The sequence below is a fragment of the Drosophila sulfurigaster genome, chromosome 3 (assembly GCF_023558435.1).
Source record: "Drosophila sulfurigaster albostrigata strain 15112-1811.04 chromosome 3, ASM2355843v2, whole genome shotgun sequence".
Classification (NCBI taxonomy): domain Eukaryota; kingdom Metazoa; phylum Arthropoda; class Insecta; order Diptera; family Drosophilidae; genus Drosophila; species Drosophila sulfurigaster.
The window spans coordinates 21,162,230-21,189,324 of record NC_084883.1 but is presented as its reverse complement, the minus strand read 5'-3'; the positions used below and the strand labels follow the sequence as shown (position 1 = coordinate 21,189,324).

At 34.8% G+C, this 27,095-nt stretch overlaps 3 protein-coding genes across 4 annotated transcripts in view; 1 reads left to right on the top strand and 2 right to left on the bottom strand.

Annotated features, from left to right (window-relative positions):
* The window catches only part of LOC133845025 (ryncolin-1-like), a 128,554-nt gene that overhangs the window by 75,184 nt on the left and 26,275 nt on the right, over nucleotides 1–27,095 (top strand). The gene's annotated exons all lie outside the window — the stretch shown is intronic.
* LOC133845035 (fibroleukin-like) lies at nucleotides 2,272–3,296 on the bottom strand. Of its 2 annotated transcripts, none has more exons than XR_009894678.1 (2): nucleotides 2,560–3,296; nucleotides 2,272–2,487 (listed from the first exon to the last, which is right to left on the bottom strand). XR_009894678.1 is itself a non-coding variant. In XM_062279372.1 (2 exons), exons 1-2 carry the CDS (start codon nucleotides 2,877–2,879, stop codon nucleotides 2,400–2,402), a joined length of 411 nt encoding a protein of 136 aa, XP_062135356.1. In that variant the 5' UTR covers nucleotides 2,880–3,296; the 3' UTR covers nucleotides 2,272–2,399. The 2 variants fall into 2 exon arrangements, 1 of the variants encoding a protein (XP_062135356.1); XM_062279372.1 differs by having other exon boundaries at nucleotides 2,557–3,296.
* Nucleotides 3,979–6,599, bottom strand: LOC133844259 (fibrinogen C domain-containing protein 1-A-like). Its single transcript, XM_062278171.1, has 3 exons — nucleotides 6,348–6,599; nucleotides 5,003–6,280; nucleotides 3,979–3,984 (listed from the first exon to the last, which is right to left on the bottom strand). The coding sequence occupies exons 1-3, from the start codon at nucleotides 6,543–6,545 to the stop codon at nucleotides 3,979–3,981; spliced, it is 1,482 nt and encodes a 493-aa protein (XP_062134155.1). The 5' UTR covers nucleotides 6,546–6,599.

Genomic DNA, 27,095 nt, shown 5'->3' with positions numbered 1-27,095 from the left:
CACAACACACACACACACATCTAAGTACAAACAACAACAAAAACAACGTCGACCTCTTAAAAGGCTGGCAACGTTGAAGAAACACAATAATGGGCTCGAACTCGGCACCGACCGGGCCTAAGTTTACTTTTGCCTTTTTCACTTTTGATATTTTGACATTTTCATTTGACAGCTGATTGAAGGGCCGCATGAAGGCGACGCGACGCGACGCTTGCCTTAGCAGCGACGTCAGCGTCGACAGCGAAGCAGTATGTTTCGATTTCGATTGAACTGAACAATACGGAATAGAGCGAGACGGAACAGGAGTGAACGAGACGAGAGATCGGCAGCCCCGACACGTTAGCGGTACGACGAAACGTTGAAGCAACGAAGCAACGCTGTTGCTAGGTGCCGTATTGGGGCAGAGCGACGGTGTCAAGTGCCGCACAGTGGCACAACACGAAAAGCCTTTCAAAATTTGTGTTCACATTTTTTATAAAAATATACGTACAACAATAATCGCAGATTATATTTAATCAAAATTATATCCTCATTGATATACAACAAAAAATTAAATTATTTGGTTTTCTTCTGAATATTGCAAGTTCTGAAAATTTTGATTTTGTTATTATAGAAATTATAGAACAAATTTTAATGGAATTCAATAAAATATAAAAAATCTAATTCATATGATAATTACTTAAGGGGCTGTCCATATATTAAGAAATCACTAAGAGTGCGGAGTGGGTGAGCGAAATGATTATGTTTCTCAAAGCATTACATTTGATTATATGGGGGGATGGGGTCAAAAATCACGAAAAACGTGATTAATACATAAACGATATCAAATGTCACTTCAAATTTTTATTCAAAAAGATAAACTTCAACTTTAAAATTTAAATTCAAATTTTTGGCAGATTCCGATTTCAGATTATTATAATTATTATATAATACAAAAGTTAGACATATAGATTAGAAGAGCATTAATAACTATATTTTACAAACGATATGCAAAAATATCATTTTATTACTCTGGTGAAGTAGTAATTTTGAAATATCAATGTATTTATTCTTATAAATTTATACTTTAAAGTGTGTCCCGTCTTATTGATATACTATTTTTATATTTGTATATACATATATAATTCTTTTATTGAAATAATAAATATTTCTTCGCAAGTTTAGTTGTCCATATATGTATTATAAATGATAATTTTCGCAAAAAAAAAAAATTTTTATAAAATAAATGTTATACCACGAATAAATATTAAATCATTTAGTTTACGCAAATCTTTTTGAAGGTATTATTAAATTTCATTTCATATAAATATGCCTTGTACCACTGTGCGTTGGCTAGTGTGAATCGACGGGGTTTCTGGTTGCGGGGGCGTTTTCAGCGTTCAGCCCATATGAATGTGTGACATGTTTGTCGAAAATGTTCAATGTTGTTTGGCTCTCATTGTTGTTGTTGTTATTGTTGTTGCTGCTGTTGTTGGTTTGCCTTTTGCCTGATGGATAGATGGATGGGGAGGGGGAAGGTTAGGTGTTCATTTGCTGCAGGCCAAGTTTGCGCCTAATGGCGTCGCCAGCGTTTACTTTTAGCGTCAAGTGTCGCATGCGTTGTTGTTGTTTATGTTGTCGTGCCTGGGTGTGTTTTTTCTTCTTTCTATTTTTTTTTTTTTTTTTTGTGTCTTTTTGCCGTGTTTGTCTAACTGCACTTGACAGTTGGTGAGCATTAGCCTTATTCAATTTACTACTTTGCCCCGCCCCGCCCCGCCCCATCCTCGCCACCGTTCACATCTTTGCCTTCGACTGCTACCGACCCCGTTGGCCACTTCGTGTCCAGTTTGGTTGGAAATTAAATGGTCGCCAGCTTCTTGGAATCGCACTTCATCTTTGCATTTAATTGCCCCAAAGGCAGCGGGTTGTGTGACCTCTGCTAATTAGCTAACAAACTTGGCTTTTATTTCCCCCCACCTCAGTAAACTTCTGTTGCCTCTTCACTCTCGTTTTCCTCGCCATTATGCTACTTAATCGAAAAGGTTTTTCCCTTTCATTAGCTGCAGGTGAAAAGTAATTGTAGTGGGGAGTAAAAGTGGAGGAACTATTAATCTATTATTGATGCGTTACATATAATATTTTTCACTTGCAGATCTTTTTTCCAGAGCTCATTGCATACAGAAGATGAGGTATAAAGAATTCGAGTACTTACTAAGAAATTTGTGTATGAAAATAATTTCAAAAAGAAATAAAATCAATCATTACAAAAAGCAAGTTTCAATTATTTTTTGTTTATTGCATTACTTTAATGTTTTTAATCGATTTTATGGATGTTTTCAAGTTGGTTATATAGAGTTGTTTGTGTTAATAGTGCATATATTCTTTTTTGTAATCCTAAATCCAAATATTTATGATATATTTTATTGCTTGGGGCGAATAACCATCTTAACTTCCTTAAGGTCAATCGAATACCATTTTAGTTGTTTCCCATTTCTCACATTTAAGTTACTGTTAAAAATTCAAGAATATGTATGTATATATTGAACGCACAAAAACCATTTGAAATATAATATTTACCACTTCTGATAGCAATTTTCGAACCACCAGCCAGAATGCTCATAACTAGCACAGCTATAATTGTAAATAACGTCATTGTCGCGATCGTGTGTTGAGAATTTCATGCTTCGGTGGCGTCTAAGGCAATCGTCAGTGCTTGCGTTTCCATTGTATTTACCCAAACGTAGTCGGTAACCATTCCTTTCATCAGCTATTTGAAAGTCATCGTAATGAGCGTAGAATGCAGTGCCATTTAAGGCAACCAGATGCACATAAAGCTCGTGGGGTCGAGAGTTCGTCAAACGATGGATTTTGTCCAATCCAAGGAAAAAGTCGCTTTGCATGGAACCGAAGCCTTCACGATAGGTGGCCCAATCTCTATTGAAATCCTCATCTCCACCAACTCGCTGTTGTATGACTATCCCACCTGGTCCAAGTAACTGACTATCGCATAGAACATTAAAGGAACCTAAATCATCAAAGCTGATTTCGTGAACACCCGGAACATACGGAATACAAATTGATGGAATTTTATTTTTTAATTTAACAACTTCTGACTTATTTTGACTCTCCTCTATTTGTAACTATACAGTTTTCTGATTATTTGTCACACTTTCATCCTTTTTATTAGGACTAGAATTTATTGTCTTGAAGTCATGCTCACAACTTTCTAATTTGTTGGCTTTTTCTGCTAAATTCTTTTTACATTCTTCAAAAAGTTGTTGTTGTTGTAAATCAATATAACGCTGCAATATCTCACCAAATTGTCTGTCGTCTAGCATAGGCTTAACAACGGAGTAGGTATAACTGCGGCATTGTTGTTCCTTTTCTCGGTTCAGTTGACAAGACTGGCAGAGATAAAGAATATTCACATTTCGCACTCACTTTACGTATTGAATGTCTTCTCTCACCTCGTCCATAAAAGCTGCAGCAGCAGAGAATTGTTGTGCTAAAAGTATCACAACTACATTTATTAGAGGAAGTCTCATTTTGATTTGACAACTGCACTCGATGAAGTATATAAGAGAACTATTTTCGAATTAAATTGCATTTAAATATGCGCATTTTCAGTTCAAGTGACGCAAAAGTCTCAATTGATTAATCAGGTCTGATAACCTATACAAACGCACATCGGATTTTGTAAGGAAAATAGTTGCATTTACTATGAAGATTATGCATTATAGACATTCGCTTAAGCGGACAGTTTGCATGTTTTAATAGTGTGAGTTTAATATTGTAAACTTTACTCTTTAATGCGATGCATTCTCTAAGGAAGAGATCTTCTAAAGTTGACAGACCTTGATTGTTCCACCAGGAGAGTTTTCACTGTATTTACGATTATGTACATTGGCCGTATTATATATTGATAATACAGAAAAGTACAAAATAAAAGTAGATTAGCATGAGTTTGACATTGAGCGCTGTCTTTATTGGAATAGTGAATCATTCCTGAAAGAAATACAATGAATGTCACAAAATCTTTGTAGATCATTTTAAAATATTTATTTATTGCATTATTTTGATACCCGCAATCCATAGGGAAAAATTATATTAAAACTTTGTCAGAGGCAGAAGGAAGCATCTTTTTGAAAAATGCTGATAAAAATAATAAATATTATTACTGGGTATCTTGGAGTCTAGCAATCGTAATTAAAGCTTTGTTATTTTAATTTTTTTGTAGTAAGCAACAGATTCTTCTGATTGTTTCGTCGATCATCTCAATTTATTGCTCTCTTCTCAGCTACACTCAATGCCGCTCTCTACAGCTTAGCGACTGTTAAAGAGCACTGCTTCCGCCTGCGAATATCAAAGCGAAGTCCCTCTCGAGTCTCAGTTGCTTATCAACGAAATGCTGTTGTCACTGTTTGCCTCTACGGTAGAAAGTTTCCATGCTATCGCCCTGATGATGTCATTGCCAAGTCTGGGGAGAACGATTTAAGTGTGCCAAAGAGAGACTTTGGCAATTGTTAATTTTCCTGTGGATTAATCACCTAAAATTGCTGCATTATGTATGCAAATAGATTAGCAATTGTATTGCCGAACTGCAGCTGTTATTGATAATAGAATAGTACCTCAAATTATCACAGGAAAGATATAGGATATTCGAATTCTAAGATCATCATATTCTGCCTTCAATGCCAATTAACACACCAATTTTCATTTCATTAACCGGAAAAACTAGAAGCGCATCTATAAACATATCGCCAGCAGTAAATTTCTATTGAAATATCTCTTCGATGCAAAGCATTTTATTTAGAAAAATATTCATAAAACAGAGTTTTTTTAATTCCCATTTTGTAATGATTAATAATTATGCTATTATAAGGGGCGTATCAGCATCTTAAATTCTTTAATATGGACGCCACATATTAGATTGGACTCCATTCCATTGTGATTACTGTATAGAGAATGCAAAAAAAAAAAATTTAATACAAATATTTGCATAAAAATCTTCAAAAATATTTACCAAAAAAGAGCAAGCTTTGTGCCACCAGCCGTATTTGGTTAACGAGGCACAATTAAAACCACGCATGTCATTGTCTCGATCGAATGTTGTGAATTTCATGCCTTCATGGTAGCTAAGTGTGATGGGATCATGTGCATTCCATTTACCCAAATTCAGGATGTATCCACTGTCTTCATCAGATATTTTGAAATCGTCATAACGAGCGGTGTAAATGCTGCCATCTTTGGCAACCAAATGAACATATAGCTCGTGGCGTCGAGAGCTCGTCAGACGATGGATTTTCTCCAATCCAAGAAAAAATTCACTCTGCATGGAACCGAATCCTTCACGATACGTGGCCCAATCTCTATTAAAACTTTCCTCTCCATTAAAAACTCGGTGTATAATGACTAACCAATTTTCACCATCTACCCAATTGTCACATAGAACATTGAAGAAACCAAAACCAGGAAGGTTGATCGAATGAATTCCAGGATTACTTTCAAAAGAAGAACAATCCAATGGAATATTATTGTGTAATGTTCTATTTAATTTATCATTTTCCGCTTCACATAACTGATTATCTTTTTCTATCTTTAGCAACTTTGCCTGACTCTCCTTGAATTGCAACTCAATTGTTTTTTGATATTCTGTTACATTTTGGATCTTTGCATTATATTTCGAAATACTTTCATTCTTGTCAATAAGGTTGTTATTTAGTTTGCTCAATTGAACCTCACAAACTTTTAATTTGTTGGATTTATCTACTAAATCGTTTTTACATTCTTCAGAGAGATTTGATTCTGTTGTTAGTCTGTCCATAGTTTGTTTCCTTAAATCAACCTGAGACTCCAGATTACTTAATTTCTCGACTTCAGTCTCACACAATTTAAGATTGTTCTCTGTTTCTTGTATTTTGTTTTTTTGATCTGTTAACTGCAATTCTGAATTCTTTTTGCTGATATTCAATCTAGCAATTTTTTTATTCTTTGTAGTAAGAATAGAATTTAGCTCTTTTAGTTCAGCATCTAAACTATCTAACTTCATGCTTTTACTCTCTAATTCGACCTTGCATTTCTCATTGCTCTCAGTTAGACTATCTATTCTGTTTTGATAATCGATTTGAGATCGTAATTGCTTTATTAATGCCTCATTCACTTCCTGTTGAACCAACTTTTCTCTTAAATCCTTTATAATTATATCTTTTGTTACGCTTTCTTGAAACTCATCTTTCATTTGACGAAAGTAGTCTAACATTGAGCCGCATTGTTTTCCCATTTCTCGGTTCAGTTCACAAGTCTGGCAAAGAAAAAGAATGTTCACATCTAGCACTCTCTTTACACAAAAATATTATATTATCTCTCACCTCCTCTACGACAGTTGCAGCACTAGAAAATTGTTGTACTAAGAGTATCAAAAATATATCGTTTATAATTCGATTCATTTTGATTTTGACAACTGCACTCGATCCAGCATAAAACGGAACTAAACGAGTCCGAATTAAATTTAAATTTAATATGTTCGTAAAGTGCAAATCACCGCAAAGATCAACATGAATTGACATTAAAAATTGAGCATGTTTATTTTTAAAGTCGAGTGTGATAACAGATGACCTTCAAAGCAGTATTTGGCAATTACATAGAATCATTTTTGACTCTATGAAAGCTCTCATAGCAAACATCTCTATTATTTTCACTTTTAGATACAACTTTTTTTTTAGTTGAGTTAACTGAAGACTGCACAATATTCTCTCACCTGCTTCTCTTATTGTTCGAAAGTGTCTGGCCAAGTGAGTTTTTACTGTAACTTATAGAATAAAAATTGCTTCTATATAATTTCCAAATACTGCTTTGTTGGTATGTGCCAAGTAAATTTATACGGATCTGTATGTCGAAAATACGTCATAGATCAGCATGAGTTTAATCTTGGATTGTTATGATTTTATAGTCTCAATGAGTGACGCACAATGAGTGACGCTTAAGCTCAAGGTAACTTATCAAAGTATAGTTCAAAATCATGTAGTATTTTGTGGATTGTGACTGTAACATAACTTGCGTTCATTGGTTAATAGGAGTTTCTCGAATCGGATAAAAGATGTTGAAGTTATTTAAGAAATTCTTTTGTTTGGAGAAAAACGCTTACTGGTATATATTTTTTTACTTTATGGTATATTTTGAATGCAGTACTATATAAATTTAGCAGTATATTAATTTGGCATATTTTCAGAATAATGTAGCACTGATTTGCTTTTAATACTAGTATTAAGCATACAACAATATGTATAATATATATAATATAATATATATATAATATATTTATATTATGTGTAATCTTTGTTGTTCAATGTCTGATATACCAGCTTGAACGTCGTCATCTGATTTTAATTTTTTGCCAAATAAGACTGTACATAAACTACTTAGTATAAAATTATTCTTTTTTATAGTTTAGATTTGTTAGTTTGTGGTTTAAATTTAAATTTTTCTTTTTTTCTTCTTTCTTCTTTCTTTTTGAAATATGTATTATCACGTTTAGCAGTCATGAACAGTTCGCCAGCCTCATTTCGTTGATAAACTGCTGAACACTTGCTCAAACTCGGGGCATACTCATTCGTATAATTCATATTTGTGAATAGAAAGTGGCAACTGAGACTCTTCACGTCGAGTGTTATGCAGACTTGCCGTATAAGTATACATTTAATGTAATTGTGTAATCCCAGGAGAAAAACATCCCAAAAACGTTGCTGTCGTGTTGCAGGGTAGAGACCTATTGTAGATGAACTGAAGAACAAATTACATTGCCATTTCCACATTTCTGCGGGTGCTTCTCGTGCTTCTACTTGTTTTGGCTGCACTGCGTTTTCTGTGTGTTTTTGTATTTTATTTTATTTTATTCTCATTTTTTTTTTTTGCTGCTGAGATTCTTGAGTGCTTGAAAGCACCATAGGTCGTCGCCAGCTATACGAAATGGGAGGTTAGGAGGTAGATAGGGAGTTGTTGGGTTGCTTGTACAATGCACACACCATATATAGAGAGTACTACCTCTTGGGTCGAGGTAGTCGCTGCGTGGCTGGACGAGCGCTTGGAGTGGCGTTCAAAACGAATTTGCCACAGCACTTGAGCGCTTAACAAGCTGCCAAGAAGGACGCAGGACGCAGGACGCTGAACGCTGAGCGCAACGCGAAGGATATGGCAACGCTGGCCATGTAATATTCAACAACAAACAGCAACAACGGCTGCGATAATAATGACGGCAAAAACAATTGCAACAACGGTAAACAAGCATTCGCTCGACACGCTCGCCACTTGAAAGGCAGCAACAACAACAAGGTGGCAAGGGTGGCAAAGAGGACTCCTTCAAGGGAGAGAACAAGCATGAGGAGCAGAAGCAACTTGAATGGCAACTGCAGGAGGGCACTACACAGAGAAAAATAACTATGTATTCATTAGCGATGAGATTAATAATTCTTTTCTCAACATCATTAATATATTTCAATTTTAAATTACGTCTAAATTAATGAATTTAAAATGAAATTATGTCGAATTTAATGAATTTCAAATAAATTTAAAATAAAATTTTAATGAATATCGAATATATTTAAAATTAAATTTTCGTTTTGTCTTTCCAATTAGTTTAAGTTCAATAAGTATATATATAATAATCAATATAATGTGTATTATTAAAAATCGTAGTTCTTCCTCTTAAACCACTTTTTAGAATATGTTAAAGCAAAGATTGTTTTCATGTATCTATAGCACAGTCTTTTAATATACTTTGTACTTTGTACTATATTCATAAAAGCTTTATAAATGAACATAACATATATACATAACATTAAATATTACTTATTTTTCGCAATTACAATGTGAACTAAGTTTCTTTTCTTTTAAAAATCGTAGTTTTTCCTCTTAAACTACTTTTTCGAATATGTTAAAGCAAAGATTGTTTTCATGTGTCTATAGCAGAGACTTTTAATATACTTTGTATAATATTCTTAAAAGCTTTATAAATAAACAAATATACATAAAATTTAATATTACTTATTTTTTCGCAATTACAATGTGAACTAAGTTTCTTTTATGTCAGATATAAATTGTAAAATAAACACGTCATATATTCTTAAATTATTCTTTATTCTTTTATGTTCTCATTCTATAATTTAGATTACATCGCTATCGAAAGTTAATTTGTTTCGTTTGAATGTAGTTTGTAGTTTTTCGCTCGGTGTAGCTAGGGAGTGTGAGTTGGCATTATGTAGAGAGTTCACTGTAGTAGCACGCAATCACGCGCACTCGCTGCGCTTAAAGGACACCCAGACACACAGGAGGTACGTCAGGGATCGAAATGGGACGGGTGACGGTGAGGTTGCGGGGTAGGGTTGGGAGGCTGCGCTGCGCTGCGTTGCCCATTGTTGCTGTGTAATAAGCATTAATAGGGTGCTCACCGGGTGCTGGCGTTGCTGTTGCCGTTGCTGTTGCTGTTGCTGTTGCTCCTGCCGGTTGCTGTCCTATTCATTCCGAAAGTTGTTTTTGTTTATCTGTCAACATGCAACGGCGGCTGCACAAACAACTTGCCACCAGCCACGTTACCATGGGCCAAAGCTGCAAATAATAGATCTACATAGATACACTTATATATGTATGTATATATAGTTGCCTATATACGGTCTAGTTCTTAGCTTTAATTCTAATTGGTTTCTGTCGCGGAATGTGGCCAGTGGAAATGACAAGAATGTTGTGCAAGTGTTGAGCGATTGCCTAATAAATTGTTCGTTTTTGTGGCGTGAAATAAATGTGTTCAAGTGGGTTTTTATCTGCAACTGCCTAATTACAAACTCTACACAATTTGTACAACACTTGTGCAAGATATTTACATTTCCATATAAGCATTTATATAAACTTTGTAAAACTATGTGAAATTAGAAAACTATTTTACTTATATATTTTGATTGTAATAGTATATTGATATACCAAATATTTGGAATATTTTAATATTTGTTTAGTATATTCATATACTCATATTTACATTGTCATAGTATATTGATATACCAAATACCAGGTATATTTTAATTGAAATAGTATATTGATATACTAAATATAGTATTCGGTATATTATCAGTATTTGTCGGTATATTCATTTGGTGTAATTTAATAATAATACCGCACTGTTTTGCTTAACTTGAGCTTTATTTCCTGTTATACAAATACTTCTTGATTTGATCTACTTTTCTTTTATACATTTAACATTTGAATTTATGTGTTGACATATTTGTGGCAATGGCTTTGGCAAATTTGCCCACAGTGCCACGTCAGCATCATTCGTCAATTGCCAGTTTCTTACCCAGCGTCATCTCCATCGTCATCGTCATCCCCGTTCTCCATTCTCCATTCTCCATTTCTATTTCCATTTCCATCTCTGTGCTATGCTTATTCCCATTAGCGTTGCTTCTTTCGCATTTCTTGCTAACATTACGTTGATAATAATGATGAGAATTGCGATGATGCTGATGACGATGATGATGATGATAATGACAGAGAATGAGAATGATGTGAATGACGTTGGCGCAACGTCAGCAGCGCGTGTGAGAAATCATCTTTTTAATTTTCACAATCAAATGTTGTTTTTCTTATTATTAATAATCTTTTTTCCTCCCATTCTTTATTTTTTTTGCCGCCCATTCGCATTTGCGATGCTTTAGCATCGAGTGCCATTGGCAGTGGGAGTTCTGTGCTAAGGGGCAGGGGCAGGGGAAGGGACAGGGGCAACGCAGCTGGCCAAAATTGTAGCTGTCGCGTTGTGTGGCAGTCAAGACAGACAGACGGACGGACGGGGGCGACTGTTTGCAGGGTGGGAGGGTGAGAGTCACGAGTTTTGTTTTGTGGTTTATTACACGCAAATAAATTAAATTTATGTTTGTTTCCCATTCCCCTTTCCCATTTCACTGCCGCCACTCGCCTCTCTATTCTCCTTTCCCTTCGCCGCTGCGTGTGCACATTTGTTTCCATTTGCGTTTTGTAATTTTTCCTATGCGATTTTCCCAAACACTTTTATAAACTGCCCCCACCTCGGATACTACACTACAAGAAATCATAACTAATACATTTTGTTGTATATATTCTATAGGGTATAACTGTCGCCCAGCTCTACTTATTATTATTTTGATTAAATTTCCTTTTGCAATAATATTTTGTGTAATTAAATTGTTTTGTTGATTATTCGATATACATTATATTATTTGTTTGATGAGATTGATTTTCAGCAAACATAAAATAACAATAAAATATTTGAATTTTAGGTTTGTCGTATAATATCTATTTCCATAACTGATTCAATCTTGTAGTAGATAAATGATAATACAAAGTTATTATTAATTTGCGAAATATTTTACTAATGTACTGAGAATTTCAAGCACTTCAATTTCTCTCAGTGTTTTGTTACCTCTCTCACACTCATACTCTCGCCCTCATTTTTTTTTTGTGTGTGTCGTTTTTGATTGTCTGCAGCTCTTTATTAATTTGATCATTTTATGATTGCTGTTGTTGTTATTGTTGCTGTTATTGTTTTTGTAATTAACCTTTTGTCTTTTGCCCGTTTGCTTGCTGCTCATTTGTTCGCTTTGCTCTATTTGCCTGTCCAGTGCCACTTTCTCTTCCCTTTCCTCGCCTCTAAGGGTCCCTTTGTCTGTCTGTCTTTGTGCTAGGACCAAACTCCAGTCCCAATCCCTATAGCATTGCCATTCGCCTTCCCATTCCCAATTCTCCCCATTGGCACAAAGGTCTGGGTACCCTTACCTTTTGACCTGTCGTTGTTGCCGTGTGTTGTGTTTGACTTCTATTTTTGGCTCTTTGTCGGCAGAGATGGACACACGAAACACTTTTTAGTGGGCAATTATGCACTTGACATTTGATGAGGGCTCCTCTCATTCTTTCTCTGGCTTTATACGCCCAGTGGATGTCAGTTGTACCTGTTAACTGTGCTGTGCTTACCTGTTATGCAGTCTTCGTGTAATTATCGCATAAACAACACTGTGTGAATGAAATCCCCAGGGCGTATTTCGGATTGCGGCTAGTTAGGAAAATTCTCTTGGTATCATTTACTCAGTGGGGTTCTGCTTCGATTTTATGTAAGTCGATAGCAATTGTATTATAGTTGTATATTTAGTGAACGTTTATAAACCTGCATTTATAACGAATTTCTGACTTTCAAGATTTCACCATAATTTAATTTCGAGCTCAACAATATTTTCCGGTTCACTGAAATCAGATTGTTTTTTATTTAAATTCTCCAAATGAATTTATTTTGTTGTTGCTCGACATTTTAATTCTTATATAAATTTATATTAAGATTTTTCCTCTTTTGGCGTCAATTGAGCATTAAAACAGCCGGGGCAAAGTAACCAAACGCTGGCAAACTCATTAAAATTTTACGAACTTGGGCGCAGTTTTTCACATTTTATGACTTTTGCCAGCGTCTTTTTATCCGGCGATTCACTCTTCTCTCTCTTCCCTTCTCTCTCTCGCTCTCTCTCTTTTTCTGGCTCTTCATGCTGCGGCACTTTGTCTAATTTCATAGCGAAAACGACTTTCAAGGACCTTCAAAAGAAATTCCAAATTTTGATCACGTTACGTTTTTTAATTGTTCCCCTGCGGCGTGGCTCATTTAAAAAGAGTCTCGTCCCCTCTCTAGGCTTGACTGTTCCTGGTCCTACCCTCTTTCCCGTTTCCCCTCCTTGTAATTGAGACCTTGGCATGCGTGTGAAGAATTCTCGGTTGCTTATTTAAAATAGGCAGAAATTACTTGAAACTTTTATTGAGATTCGTTTTTTGCCAGATATTTTATTTTGTTTTCCTCTTCCAATTTCCATTCCCATTCACGTATTGTTGTCTCTTTTGCCTTTTTCCAATAATTGCATAGAAGTTTTACGAGGACACCCGACGCCCCGTCAGCGATTTTCAAATTAGCCTCAAGCAATTTAAATGCTGTAAAATATATAAAAATAACATTAAGTAACCCAACACCCCAAGCATTTTGTTCCCTCTCCTTCTCCGTCTCTCTCGCAAGCCATCCTCATACATGTATGTATGTTTTTTTATGATACATCTTTAGCTGACGGTTAGCCCTTAAAGGACTCAAGCAAAGGATGCAATTATTCTTATGCGAATTGCCTATTAACTGACAAATAGCCCCATTTCAGCCTGATGAGTCACTTTTAACGCTGACATAAGCTTATTAGCGATACATGGCCTGTAAACATATACGAATTTATTGGCCACACTGCGAGAAATGCGGATGAAGTATTTTTGCATGCATAGTTTATTTATATCTATATCTATATCTATATCTATATCTATATCTATATCTATATCTATATCTATATCTATATCTATATCTATATCTATATCTATATCTATATCTATATCTATATCTATATCTATATCTATATCTATATCTATATCTATATCTATATCTATATCTATATCTATATCTATATCTATATCTATATCTATATCTATATCTATATCTATATCTATATCTATATCTATATCTATATCTATATCTATATCTATATCTATATCTATATCTATATCTATATCTATATCTATATCTATATCTATATCTATATCTATATCTATATCTATATCTATATCTATATCTATATCTATATCTATATCTATATCTATATCTATATCTATATCTATATCTATATCTATATCTATATCTATATCTATATCTATATCTATATCTATATCTATATCTATATCTATATCTATATCTATATCTATATCTATATCTATATCTATATCTATATCTATATCTATATCTATATCTATATCTATATCTATATCTATATCTATATCTATATCTATATCTATATCTATATCTATATCTATATCTATATCTATATCTATATCTATATCTATATCTATATCTATATCTATATCTATATCTATATCTATATCTATATCTATATCTATATCTATATCTATATCTATATCTATATCTATATCTATATCTATATCTACATCTATGTATATGTCTTTATTTGTATCTAGTATATCTGTAATTTCTCTCAGTGTACCTTATAATATGAAGACATAATCGCAAAGCCCTTATGATTTTAACGATTGAAAATCTGAATTCTGTTAAGTTTAAGTATGATTGAAATTAAGTTAATTAGCGCGAATTACGCTTAATGTAGGGGAAACTGTTAAACGGAAGTCTATTTTATTATTGAGCATGAATTTATCTGCGAGTATTTGCATTTTATGTGGATTCCACCATATTTAAAGAGGAGACAGCTAAAGTTAGACTAAGATATGCTTAAACTAATATGCTTAAATAAAGTTCATCCCCTTTATTCATATATATTATTAAGCTTTCGATTAGCTCGTAGCGCATAATCTATGGAGAATGTTATGAAATTTTGCTGTGGTAATTATCTGTGGCAAGTGGCAGCAGCAGCTGGTCGTGTTTTCAGCATCTGCCACATGTTTTTGGGTGGGGCGGTATGCGAATTATGCATTATGCACGTGACTTGCCACACGAAGTGGCAAACGTTCGTTGTCCCAGTTTAATTCACGTGCGAATTTATTAGATTTTCATCAGAATAAACAATGCGTCGTCCAACGGCATTTAATTGCTTAATTTATTAATAAACAACTGAGAGCTTCTCGGTCTCTTTTGAAACCAGCAGCCAGCTGTCACTACGATGAAATTGACGATTGACGCTCCGAAAGCTAGAGGGGGAGAGAGAGAGAGAGGGGGAAAAAACTTGCGCAACAAATTTGATTTTCATCACAGACAGTGAATTTTCGTCAATTTTTGCACACGCCCAAATGAGTTTTCGCCTGCGAGAAATATGCTTGAAATATGCTTCAGAGAGGGGTAGAAGCAGAAGAGGAAACAGATGAAAAAGAAGAAGCAAGCTGGCCACGGGTTTGGGATGTAATGCGAGGCGAGTCCTTTGGGAAAATTAACACTCTTTGATTAGCCTGCTGCCTGATGCCTTGCTGGCTGCTTATTACGTATACGCCCTAATGGCAGTCAATCAATGGACACTTGAGCCTTGCGTCAACTCCGCACACCCAACACGCACACGCCGATGTCCTTTGCCTTGTGTTCTTGTTGTGCTTCTTGCTGTTGTTGTTATTGCTGCTGCTGCTGCTGCTGTCAGGCAGAAAGTTACGCAATTTTTGCTTATTATTTTCATAATCAATATTCAATTTGGGCAAAACACTTGCCAGTCATCAGCACGCTGGCTCCTGTTGCCGCTGAAATGAGCTTCAAAGGATACACACAAGGCAACAACTGCAGATACTGTGACTGCACATTGGGCAGAGATCGCAATAAATACTAAACAATTTTTGTTCTATTCATTATTCATTACAAATAAAATAGAAGTAAAACAAGCATTTAATTTGTTGTATATATTTTTTACGAAATTGAAATTTGAATTTAAAGTAATTAAATTGTATCGCAACGTTCTAACATTTGTTTTGAACAATTTAAAATGGTTTTAAATTTGATTATTGATTTGCCTTTGTGGCCACTGTGCTTGGCCCTTGTGCAAATTTCCCTTGTGGCAGCTTCGGCTGCTGAGCTGAGAGTGGTTGTGGCATCAACAGCGGCAGCAGGCTTATAATTAAACATGGAAAACGTGGAAAATGTGGCAAACGTGAGCACAAACAACACCAACAACAATGGCGGCTGCTGAAAGGGAATCGATGTGGGTGGGAAAGGAGAAGGGAGATGCGGGAGTGGAAGTGTGGGAGTGTGGGAGTCACGCGGCAGGCGTTCAAATTGAAAAAGTTATTTTGCATTCGATTATTCCACTGACAGAGAGGCAACACATTGATGCCAACGAGCATCATATTTCAGAGAGCAAACGTTCCCCATCAACCAGAGCCAAGCCATGTCTATAGGGTCGATGCTAGTGCTACCATACAGATCATTTCATTTGGGGCTGTGCGGATGCGGCTTCGGGCATATTTTTGCAATTTTGCGTAATATTTTGCTCATTTACACTTCGTTGCATAGTCAATGGCAATGTCTATCTCTCTCTCTCTCTCTGTCTCTCTCCTTCTTTCTATATCACCATCTCTTGTTGTAATTGACCAGCCATTGCTGCGTGGCAACAGGACAACGAATATTGAACGAGGACATCATCAACAGCTCCCAAGGGAGCGTTTTTGTTCTAGCGAAACTTTTGATTGCCATCGAATGAATAAACGAATAAATGAATGAATGACATGTGAGACTTCTCACAGTTAGCTGCTAAATTAGTTAGTTCGTTAGCTAGTTAGTTGCAGCGCACAGTTGTTTGTTGCGCTTTAATGCAGTTGCGATTCATTAGCATTAATTAGCATTTTCTATGCTGAATGTGAGAGAGAAACGATTTCCTGAATCTGAATCCTTCTGTTCTCTTTAAATTCCAGCTGTGACTTGTTTAAACTGAAATGTGCTTTTTGCACTTATCTGCAAATAGTTAACAAATCATCTACGAGAACCAAAAACAATGAAATAAATCTCTGAGTTCGGCCAAAGTAAGCCAAGTGGATGTAGATTCAACTGCTGCCAAGTGTCTTGTGTTTATCTTCAATAAATTTTGAGCTATGGCCCCTTAAGCAAATTCAACACCCGAACGCAAAGTGTAATTAATATTTCAAAGCGCAACATTTATCAAAACAAAAAAAAAAAACAACAACAAAACTAACAAACATTTTCGAAAGTTGAGCCAAAAACAATTAATGGCACACTCTAAGGGTCCCCTCTCCTCTCCCCGCCAGCCACGCTTCCACTGTCTGGCCAAACGAAGACAGACCATAACAAAAATAACAAAAAAAAAGGCAACTCCAAACTTGGGAGTTGTAAACTCAAACAAGATGAAAACTCGCTTCGCATCCACACTCGTACATGGATTGGGATTTCGAGCCCAGTAATCTGAAGGGCCCCAGACAATGGTCAGCAGACAAGACACAGTAGCCTCTTGAGTATACACTGAGAGAGAGTTAACTTAATACTTAAAAGCTAAATGTATTTGCTTTATAAAGACTTTCAAGCACAGAATTTTATCAAAAACATGGTAATAAAAATATTATGCTGTATTTTAAATATACGAATACTAAGAGTAATTAAAAAAATATATATTTATTATATATAGACACCAAATTAAATAAATAATTGGTTTTGTATTAATATTAGAAATAAACTATACTTTTATTATCACTATAATAATAATTCAATAAATTCTTTACCTAATTATATATTTATTATATATAGACTAACAAAATAAATTAATAGCTTTCGTATTAAAATTAAGAAAAATATACTTCCATTATTATTAAAATTAATAAATTCATTAAAAAGATATATATTTATTATAAATAAACATATTTTATACCAACGTGACAAAAATACTTTTCTCACTGTCTAGAATTTTACTGCCACCGAATATTTATATTATTATTGTAAACAAGTATTTTTGTTAAAATCTTGTCAATATTGTATACATGTTTTTTGTACTATAGACTTTTTCTCACTGTGTTGTATTTTGCTTCCAGCGAATACAAAAATAATTAAATGAAAATGAACCAAAAATTTAAACAAATCTTTTTGTTAAAATCTTTTCAATGTTGTATGTACATATGTTTTTCATATTTTATACTAGACTTTTTCGCACTGTGTAGTGTTTAACTTCTCCGCCAAACTTCGCCCACTCCAAATGCCATGCATGTATCCATGGCTTGCATAAAAGGGCCAACAACTGATAGTTAGCTGGGGAATAGGGACGCGAACGGAGGTGGAGACGGTGACGGCCTGTCGAACCCGTTGAAGCCAACTGTGATTAGTGTGGCAATCATAAATTGACCAAAAAGAGGGTGAGGTTCAATCTGTTTTTTTCTTCTTCTTTTTTTAGTTGTGGTTGCTCCGCTATTAAGTTCGCTTTCGGAGTGATTTACGAGTATGAAACATATTCGAACACGAGTATCTGAAGAGACTTATACACTACACAGTCGAGTGTCATTTTCATTTTGAATAAACTAACTGTATATTTAAATAACATTTTCAGATTTATTTAATAAAAAAATATTTGAATAGGTAAGCAAACTTATAAATATCTCGAATTTAGTAAAAATTACAATTTTTTTACACATTCTTTTCGCTTATACTTCTATAATATATTTGTATTATATTATTTTTTTATAACCGAATGTAGCTTATAGTTCTATACTTACAAAATAAAATCTTATTAAAGCTTTTTTATCTTATAGTTTTATTAGTGCTCACAGTTTTATTTGTAATTCATGAAAATTCAAAAGTATCAAATCATTTGTCTATATTATATGTACATTCGTAGACTTCATTTGCAGTATTTTTAATAATAATGACGGCGAATTATTCTATAATTTATAAATTAAACAATATATCTTCAAATAAACATTTCAAGATTATTTAAAGCAACGAATGAATTTATACTATTAAAAGGTAACTCATTCCTGGAATCAATAGACTTTGCTTCAAAAGTCAAATTATAGCGCAAAGAGTAAGAAAAAAAAAACAGAAAAAAAACAAAAGCAACAAATCAGTTTCATTATTGTCAGTTGGTCATTTGTCTACCTCTGTGTCTGTCTTGGTCTCAGTCTGCTTTGTATTCCGTTTGTACCTCTTTTAGTTCCCCCCTTTCTGCGCCTCATTTGGAGGAGTGTGGAGCGTGGTACTCGTATATCTTTAATGGCATATTCATCAGTCACTCGTGATAAAAATCGCTACACATACATACGCACACATCGATACATGAAAACAAGCAAACAAACAAACAAACAGGCAGACAAACAGACAGACAGACAGACAGACACATATGCATATGGTCAGAGTGAGACTATCTTTTGGGGTCTGGAGTCTCCGGTCTTGGGGGTTTGAGTCCGTCTGCTGTGTCTGGCTAAGGCGCACAGTCATTTAGTTAAGTGGCAGTTGATTGGAACCAGTCGCAGTCATCAGCAACAGCAGTAACAGCAACAGCAGCAGCATCATCATCATTATCATCATTGTCGTCAGCGTTATGATGAGGAAAGCCAAAAGCCTATTTGAATTTCTTGTTACTCGTATTTTCTCCAACAGATTTGACATGGATTTTTCTTTGTTTTTTTACCCGAACAAGAGTATCATTAACTTAAATATAATATTATATTTTTGATGTATTTTTTTTTATTTTTTGAATGAAAGATACGATTATAATATAGTCTTATGTAGAGACAAAAAATGGTTATAATCTCTAGGTATCTCTAGGGTATCTCAAAGTCGAACCCACTTGACTGCTGTCTTCTTACTTCTGTTGTTTTTCAGCCGAACATTCTCCTTCCTCAAACTCTTTCAGCTCTCCTCAACTACTCGAAGTCTTTGTGTCTGAAATTGCTGTCATTAATGAGTTACAGATATTACACTTTTATAGCTCGCAGACACGCTTATCCACTCTCCATTCTAATCGTGTTGTTGCTGTCTCCGCTCTCTTCTCTTCTCCTCTTCGCACCTCTCCTCTCTGCCAAGCTAGACTCGGCTACTGTTTTGGGTTAATGATGACTTGTGTATTGTCCGTTGTTTTCCAATATTCTTCCATCGATTTTGTGGCTACTGTTTTTTTGTATAATTTTTTTTTTGTCTTGTTTTTTTTGTTTCCTCCTCTTTAGCGTTGTCTTTCGCTTCTCTTGAAGAGTCTTCTATTTTATCTGCGGCTTTCTGCCTGATTGATTTTTGAGCTTGTGGATCTAGTTACGACGATGAGCAATTGCTTCTTCGGTTCGTTCTCCTATCGCTCGATTCCTTTAAATTACTTTAATTGATGGCACATTGCCTGCAGTCTTGCATCTCCAACTCCGACTCCATTTGAAGCTCCAACGAATGCGATTGCAATGCTCGGCTCAATGATTTTCTTTCATCGTTGATCGCCATCTGTCGTGCAACAGTGATCGATTGAATCGAGTTGGTTCTGGTTCATTTCTAGTCCACTTCAGTCCATGCTCCATTTCCAGACCTTTCGCTTTATCATTCTGGGGTCAGCGCATTTAGATCTTGAGCAAGTAATCGATTGATTATCAATTCTTATAATATAATAGTTGAGTATTCGAAAGAATTCGATATTTTGTCTCATAACTAATCGCAATAAATCCAGAAAGATATTTTTGTAGTTTAAGTTTTATTAGAAAATAATTTAATAATAAAAAAACGAAATTCGTTTTATACCATTTATTAATTAAAACAAGAAATGCAGTAAGATTTTTTGGCAATTAAAGTTTTATTAGAAAATAATTTAGTAAAAAAAAAACAAAATTAGTTTTGAGATAATTCATTAAATTGAAGATTTTGAGTTTAAAACAACTAGTAACTAAAAATCAGTTCCAATGCATTGCTTTTACAGTTCAAAATTAGCTAATAAAATATATTTAAAATCAATTTTTTATATTATACTTGGTTATATAAAATCTATATTATATGTGATTATAGTATATGTGATTATATTCCATACATATTTTATATACAATATCGTATTCTATGAAAAACTGTTTCCAACTAAAATTGTCTCATTTACTTCAAGCGAAAGAAGCAACGAGGTCAAAGGACAGCTGTCAATATGATCAGTGCAGAGGGGAGAAGGGGAAAACCAGCAGCACCTAGAGATATAACGCGAGGCCATAAATCAGGACAAATGAGACCATTCTACGGCCTGTTCGTCCTGACATTTGTCGACAAGTCTAAAAGCCAGAACAAAAGTTAATAACATGCAGCAGCGAAATGATAGAGAGAAAGAGCGAGAGAGAGAGAAAGAGAGAAAAGAACACACCAGTTGAGCGGAACGGAAAAGGAGTGGAAGTTGCGAGATGGAAACATGTGCGAACTGTACCTCTAAGGACAACAGTGGTCGGCAAGGACAAAGGCAATAGTGATGGCTAAGGCGAAGGCAAAAGCAAAGGCAAAGGCTAAGGAAGGCAGTGCGCATATTAAAACCGGAAATAGTTGAACCAAGTGCCAAGGCAACCGACTGACGCACTGACACACATTTCGCTAACAAAGGACACGACAACAACAACATAAAAAGGAGTCGACACACACAAAAAAAAAAGAAGAATGAAATGAAATGGGAAGGAAAAAAAACGAACTGAATTGAAGCGAATAAAAAGCTCAAATAAAATGCTTTGTCCAGTGCCGAACTAAACGCCGGCGGCGAATGGCGACCCACCCTTAATGGCAGCAGGACATGCAGGACATGCCTGAAGCTGCCTGCCTGGCAACAGGCAACTGGCAACTGGCAACAGGACGCTGATGTTGACGGCTGCTGCATGCCACACACACACAAAGGACACCGCATAAAATAGAGATCATAATAATGCGAAAACTTGAAACCAAGGATACCCGCCAGGATACCTGCCAGCAATGTGTGAGTCTGCACTATCGCTCTCTCTCTCTGTGTCGTCTGTCGCTCAGATTGCATCATAAATTCCAAGGATATGAACCCAAAAAGTGAATCATGCCAAAGAGAGAGAGAGAGAGAGAACGAGCGAGCGGGAGAAAAGGACTAAGGCGAAAGAAGAATAAATAAAAATTAACTTATTTGCATATTTCAGTGAGCGGGCGCAAAGGATACGCTGCAAATGCACAGGGATACAGCCACACAGGCACATGGACACGGACATGGACATTCATGTAGCTGAAATTAAATAAAAACCAAAAACTCATACTCACACACACACACACACACTCAGGCAGGATGTGCGCAAGGATGTGCGTGCAGCGAGACTTAACCAAGCGTATGAACATTGCGAAATCCTCGCACGCAATTTTTATACTTTATTTTCCATTCTTTATTTTACACCGCGAATCCCCTTAGCACCCTTCACAGCACTTTGCCTGCGGCTAGGGCGAACAGCCTGATGACCTACATGCAAGCTATAATCATTATGATGTTCCAGTGATAAGTTTATAAATGCATTTATAAATAAATAACAACATGCAAAGTAATATTGTATATGAAATTCGAAATTTGCATAAAACATGTGAAGGCAATAAACGCAGTTTCTATAAACACATTTTGCACTCATTTTCTTTTAATTGCCTCTTTTGAAATTGTCCAATTTTGCATGTTGAAATAGAAGAATTAAAGTTCTAGGTATACAGAAAAATTCTACAGATATATTATATTATAAATTCCTTTTAAACATTGCAAAGTTTTAGGGTTCAAATTTTCTTTGTATCATTTATTTATAATTATATTTAAAGATCTTTTTCAGTATTTTGTTGAACTCAACTTTAGACAAATTTGTATATTATAATTTGTATATATGCTTAACTTTCTCAAAATAAGTTTCTTTATAATGTATTCCTTAACTTTTCACAAATGTTTGGAACTTTGAAAGTCCAAAAAATTAAAAAAGCAATTTGACACATATATTTTAAAAATGTTTATCAAAATAATGAAATGTTTATTCATGTATTTTTTTGAACATATAATAGTGTTGAAATTCATAAAAACTTAGTAAAAATGTTATTACAGTAATTAAATATTTCATTTCACCAAGTTACCTCAAAAATTGGGAATACATTTTTACTCTAAGAAAATCTTGAGCTTCAAAGTTTAAAGTTATTTGAATTCTTTAACATATTCTTTTAACATATGTAGTATAAAGCACTTATTTTAAAATTGTCTTTTTATAATTGCAGTCTAACAACGTTGTTAGATCTTTGACAGACAAAACACATATGCACAACTGTAGGGTATTCCGGCAACGGCAAAAGGGAAGTATAGGCCACGAGAAGGGGCAACAACAAACACGAAAAAAGCAAAAAAAAAAAACAGGAGAAAAGGACGAAGGAGAACTGGTGAGTGTGGTGGCGTGATTAAGTGATGGACGTGTATGGACACATGCAGCGTTATATTTAGCATACAAAAACCCAAACATATACATATGTAAATACGTGTGTGTGTGTGTGCCGCAGAGAAAAGAGTATGAGGTAGTTGACGAGTCCTTGCGCTTTTAATCATAAATAACAAAGGACACATGGCGCGTAGATGCTCGTATAGCATTTAGCTTTCAACCAAACAAAAGCTTGGGCCACCCTCGAGGGTCGCTTCATGTTGACCAAGAACACACACACACATAAACACACACACATGTATGCCTGTTGATAATACTCCAACCAGTGACCATTGTGGCCCCCTGGTTTTTTGCTCTCCCCCCGCTGCCTTGTTGCCATGCGCTTTTCATTTCCGCCTCATGGACGCCAAACATGCCACTCGCTGCTGCTCGTCGTCGCTCGCTGCGATTCATAGCTTGACCTGGCCCCAGGATATACATTTGAAGAGGAGGGGGAGGTCTTGTCCTGTCAGCGCTAAACAACTGCGCAGTTGTTGCCCTCTCTGTCTCTCTTTCTCTCTCTCTCACTCTGTGTGTGTGCAGAATTTTGATATTAATAGCTTTGGACAGTTTTATAAACGCCTTTCGGGGTTAACATGTTCAAGTGGTATTCATATTTTCCACTGACCGACCTGTCACTATTGTGTGTATCAGCTAACTGGCAAAATGAAACCCCAAGTGGACCACAGCACTTGGTTTAGATTTACCAGCCAGCCAGCACTTATTTTTTTATTTTTGTTTTTGTTGCCTCGCCTTGGAGCAACTGCAACTGGAGCTGAGCTCTTGTCAAGCTGAGTGCACAATTTATTGATCAATGATCCACACACACAGACACAATTAGAATTTATCTTTTGCGAACTTCTAATAACACACTCGTTGCACTCTGCTTACACATAAAGTATCTTTAAGATACTTAACACAATTTTCAACATAGAACAAGTAAGAAATCTAGAGATCCGCTTTATATTTCTAATAAGAGAAAAACATTATTACTCGTATTCCTAAAATGTACCAATTTAATAACAGAGTACATAATATATTAAATTGTACCTTTAAATCAAATTTTCTATCATTAGAATAATATTTTGTAATCCAAATTCAATCCAGACTTTCCGTTCTAAAATAAATGCAGTGAAAATTCAGTTTTTTTGCCTTAGAAAACTTTTCGCTTTAATTGAATTTGCTCTTTAAAAATATGAAATCGAATTGTAAAAAAACTTTTAATAATTATATTACGCACCATAAATGAATTTAATTTTTTCAACTTTTTTCTAGCTTTTCAACTCTTTTCTTCTCAAAAGAAGCTTAAAATTTTCTTGTTCTTAACTCTCTTCAAATTAGTTTCGATTCATAATGTTAATTTTCTATGTTGAGTTAAGTGAAAACTGTAGTCACGAATATATTTTGATTTCCAATAAATGAAATTATGCATGGTTCGAGCTCAAAAGTGATCCACTTTATTGTTATTTGATGCGTCAGCTATCGTCTTAATGAATTCAAGAGCTGTTTCTGATAATTTATGCTGATTGCAAGTATCTAGCAGATGTTTAGATAACACTGATCGAAATTTGTTCATATTCGTTTAAAAATTGTTATTAAATTTACATATTTGAGAGATTTAAAATGGAGTAAGGCAAAGGTGAACTTTATTTCCTCAAATATAATTTCGATGAACTGCGATTGACTATTAACATAAATACTTTATTGTTACTTTCCTATTAATAAGGAATACTTTATTATTTAAATAAAATTAATGAGTTGTATGAACTTTATATTCTGAATATATTATTTATATTATGAATAGTATGAACTTTATATCCTCAAACATAATTTCCATTAAATGCAATTGATAACTGTTGTAATAATATTGTAACAAAATATTCTATTTAAATAAAATTACCGAATTGTATGAACTTAAGCTTAAATTCCCTAACGTATGCTTGCAGTCATCAATGTGTTTGATTGTTTTTTCTAAACAGTAACGAAGCAATCCATTTGGAATTTTCCAAGCTGTTGCTGTTGCTGTTGATGAGGTTTTTCCTGAAACTGTACACTCATCGCTCAGCGCTTGATTGAATTAAGGCGCTGCGATTACAATGGTTTTGTTGTTGTTGTCTTTTGGTACAGGCGATAAAATCGAACGGTAGTCCTTTGTCGTGCCAAGGACGATAGTCAAGGCGTCAGCAATTGGGGGTTGTTAACGGGCTGCTTTAACTTCAATTCAGCTTCAACTTCCAGAGGGTTGCTTGCAGCAAAGACAAAACGCAGTTTCCCGAATTGCGTCTCAGACATTGAAAGTGGTGTCTTTTCCTTGTGGGAAAACTGCAAGCTTTTTCGCTACGTGAAGTGTACAGTTACAGGAGCACAGGAGTTACGCAGCAACCACCAGGACTTTATGCTGCCTTTCGTCCTGCGCAGCATAAATTACGCATTTCCATTTTTATGTTTCTCTGGGTTTTACTTTTTTTTTTTTTGTTTTTGAGCTGAGTGTGTGTGTTCTTTTCGCTGCGACGCAGTTGGCGTTTGTTGCTTATGATTTATGTGCTGTGATGACACACAGGACTCAGGACCAGGCTCAGCCTGAGGACGTACAGTTGCAGCCAACTCCGACTCCAACTCCCAACTCCGAGCGCCTTTCGCTGCTCGTTGTAAAAATTACACGCAAATTGCACGCAACACGCAAAGCCGCATGGAAATGACGGCGAAAATGCCACTCATGCATGCGCGATAGTTGCTGTCACCGAGCACCCAGTTACGCTACACTGAGAGAAAAGTTTTACCAACAAAAAAATATCTTTAAAATTTTCATTTTTAGTAGCAATAAATTTAGTTGAACATGCAGTAGATTAAATATTTCAACTCTAAATCGTTTTTAATGTGCTTTAATTTGTTTATTATTTGGATATGTTTTCATTAGATTTTGCTTATCAAACTATGGAAAGTAAATAGTGCATATTATATTCTTGAGAAGTGATAAAATTAGCATTGCAAAGTTTACTTACTAAACCTTTGATTTCAGAAAGAATTTCAGATTTTGTGGTCAATATTTTAAAATATTTTACTGCCTTGAATTTTATACGAATTTCACATTATCATTTACAGTTTTTTTGTTCTATTGCTCATTATTTTCATTTAAAGAAACGGTTAAATAAAATCTTTTAATGTAAATAATGAGCTATATGTATATAAAAAAATAATTTTATGTAATAAATGCTAAAGTGAAATTTATATAAATTTCACTGGAAATAATTAAAATAATAATCATGAATTCTTTTAATGACAATAATGAGTTATATAACAAATGAATAATAAATGCTACGCTGAAATTTATATAAATTTTATTCCCAATTTTAATATTTTAAAGAAACTGTTTTTATTTCTCATATTTTCCTATTTGCATTTTGATTAAGTACTAAAGAAAATTAAACTATTCACCAACAAGAAATTTTAGTATTTTCTCACTAAATATAGTATTATTAATTTTTATTGTAGCATATAAAACTATTAATGCAAATTTATCGTATTTATTATCCTATCTTTTCAACCGTTGTCAATTTGCTGTTGGCAGAATTTCATGGCAAATTTGATGCACAATTCAATTTTAAAATTTTCAAAAATTCTTTATATTATTTTGTTATTTTTCTCTCGGTGTTTAATTGTCCCCTATACCACGTTTCTGTTGCCTACATGCTTTCGTATCCCTATCAGCGTTAAGTCGTGCGTCATCCTTGACGGGCAACGGCGACACATGCGTGTCTCTCCCCATTCCCCGCTTGATATATCTTAGTGCCAAGCATAAATACGTTCTTAAATGCTAATCCTTAAATGCGAACACCTTCTCCACGCACAAAACCACCAAAGTCTCCGTCTCTATATATATATGAGTCATGCTCTCCTCTTGACCCTCCTTTTGAAGCAATTATCGGTCACTTGAGCAAATGTTGCGGTTGCGGTTTGCACTACGAATTGAAGTTGCACCTAAATGGGGATTACAAATGACCATTGAAATTGAGCTCAACACTATGTAGCAATTTTATCAATTGAATGCGATCTTAGAGCATGCATCCAAAACCGATAAGTTTATGTGTATATGATAAGCCTATCATATAACCTGGGGAGGGAAACATGCTTTTCTTGATCTGAATAAGTGATTGCTTGTGTCTACATTGAATATAAAGTGCAGCTTTAATTTCAGTTCTTGACATTGTTAAAAA

Coding starts and splice junctions, on each gene's coding strand:
- LOC133845035 (XM_062279372.1), bottom strand. CDS start 2,879: ATGCAAAGCGACTTTTTCCTTGGATTGGACAAAATCCATCGTTTGACG. Junction 2,488..2,556: donor GAAAATTGCTATCAGAAGTG/GTAAATATTATA, acceptor AATTTTTAACAG/TAACTTAAATGTGAGAAATG.
- LOC133844259 (XM_062278171.1), bottom strand. CDS start 6,545: ATGTCAATTCATGTTGATCTTTGCGGTGATTTGCACTTTACGAACATA. Junction 6,281..6,347: donor CTGCAACTGTCGTAGAGGAG/GTGAGAGATAAT, acceptor TTTCTTTGCCAG/ACTTGTGAACTGAACCGAGA.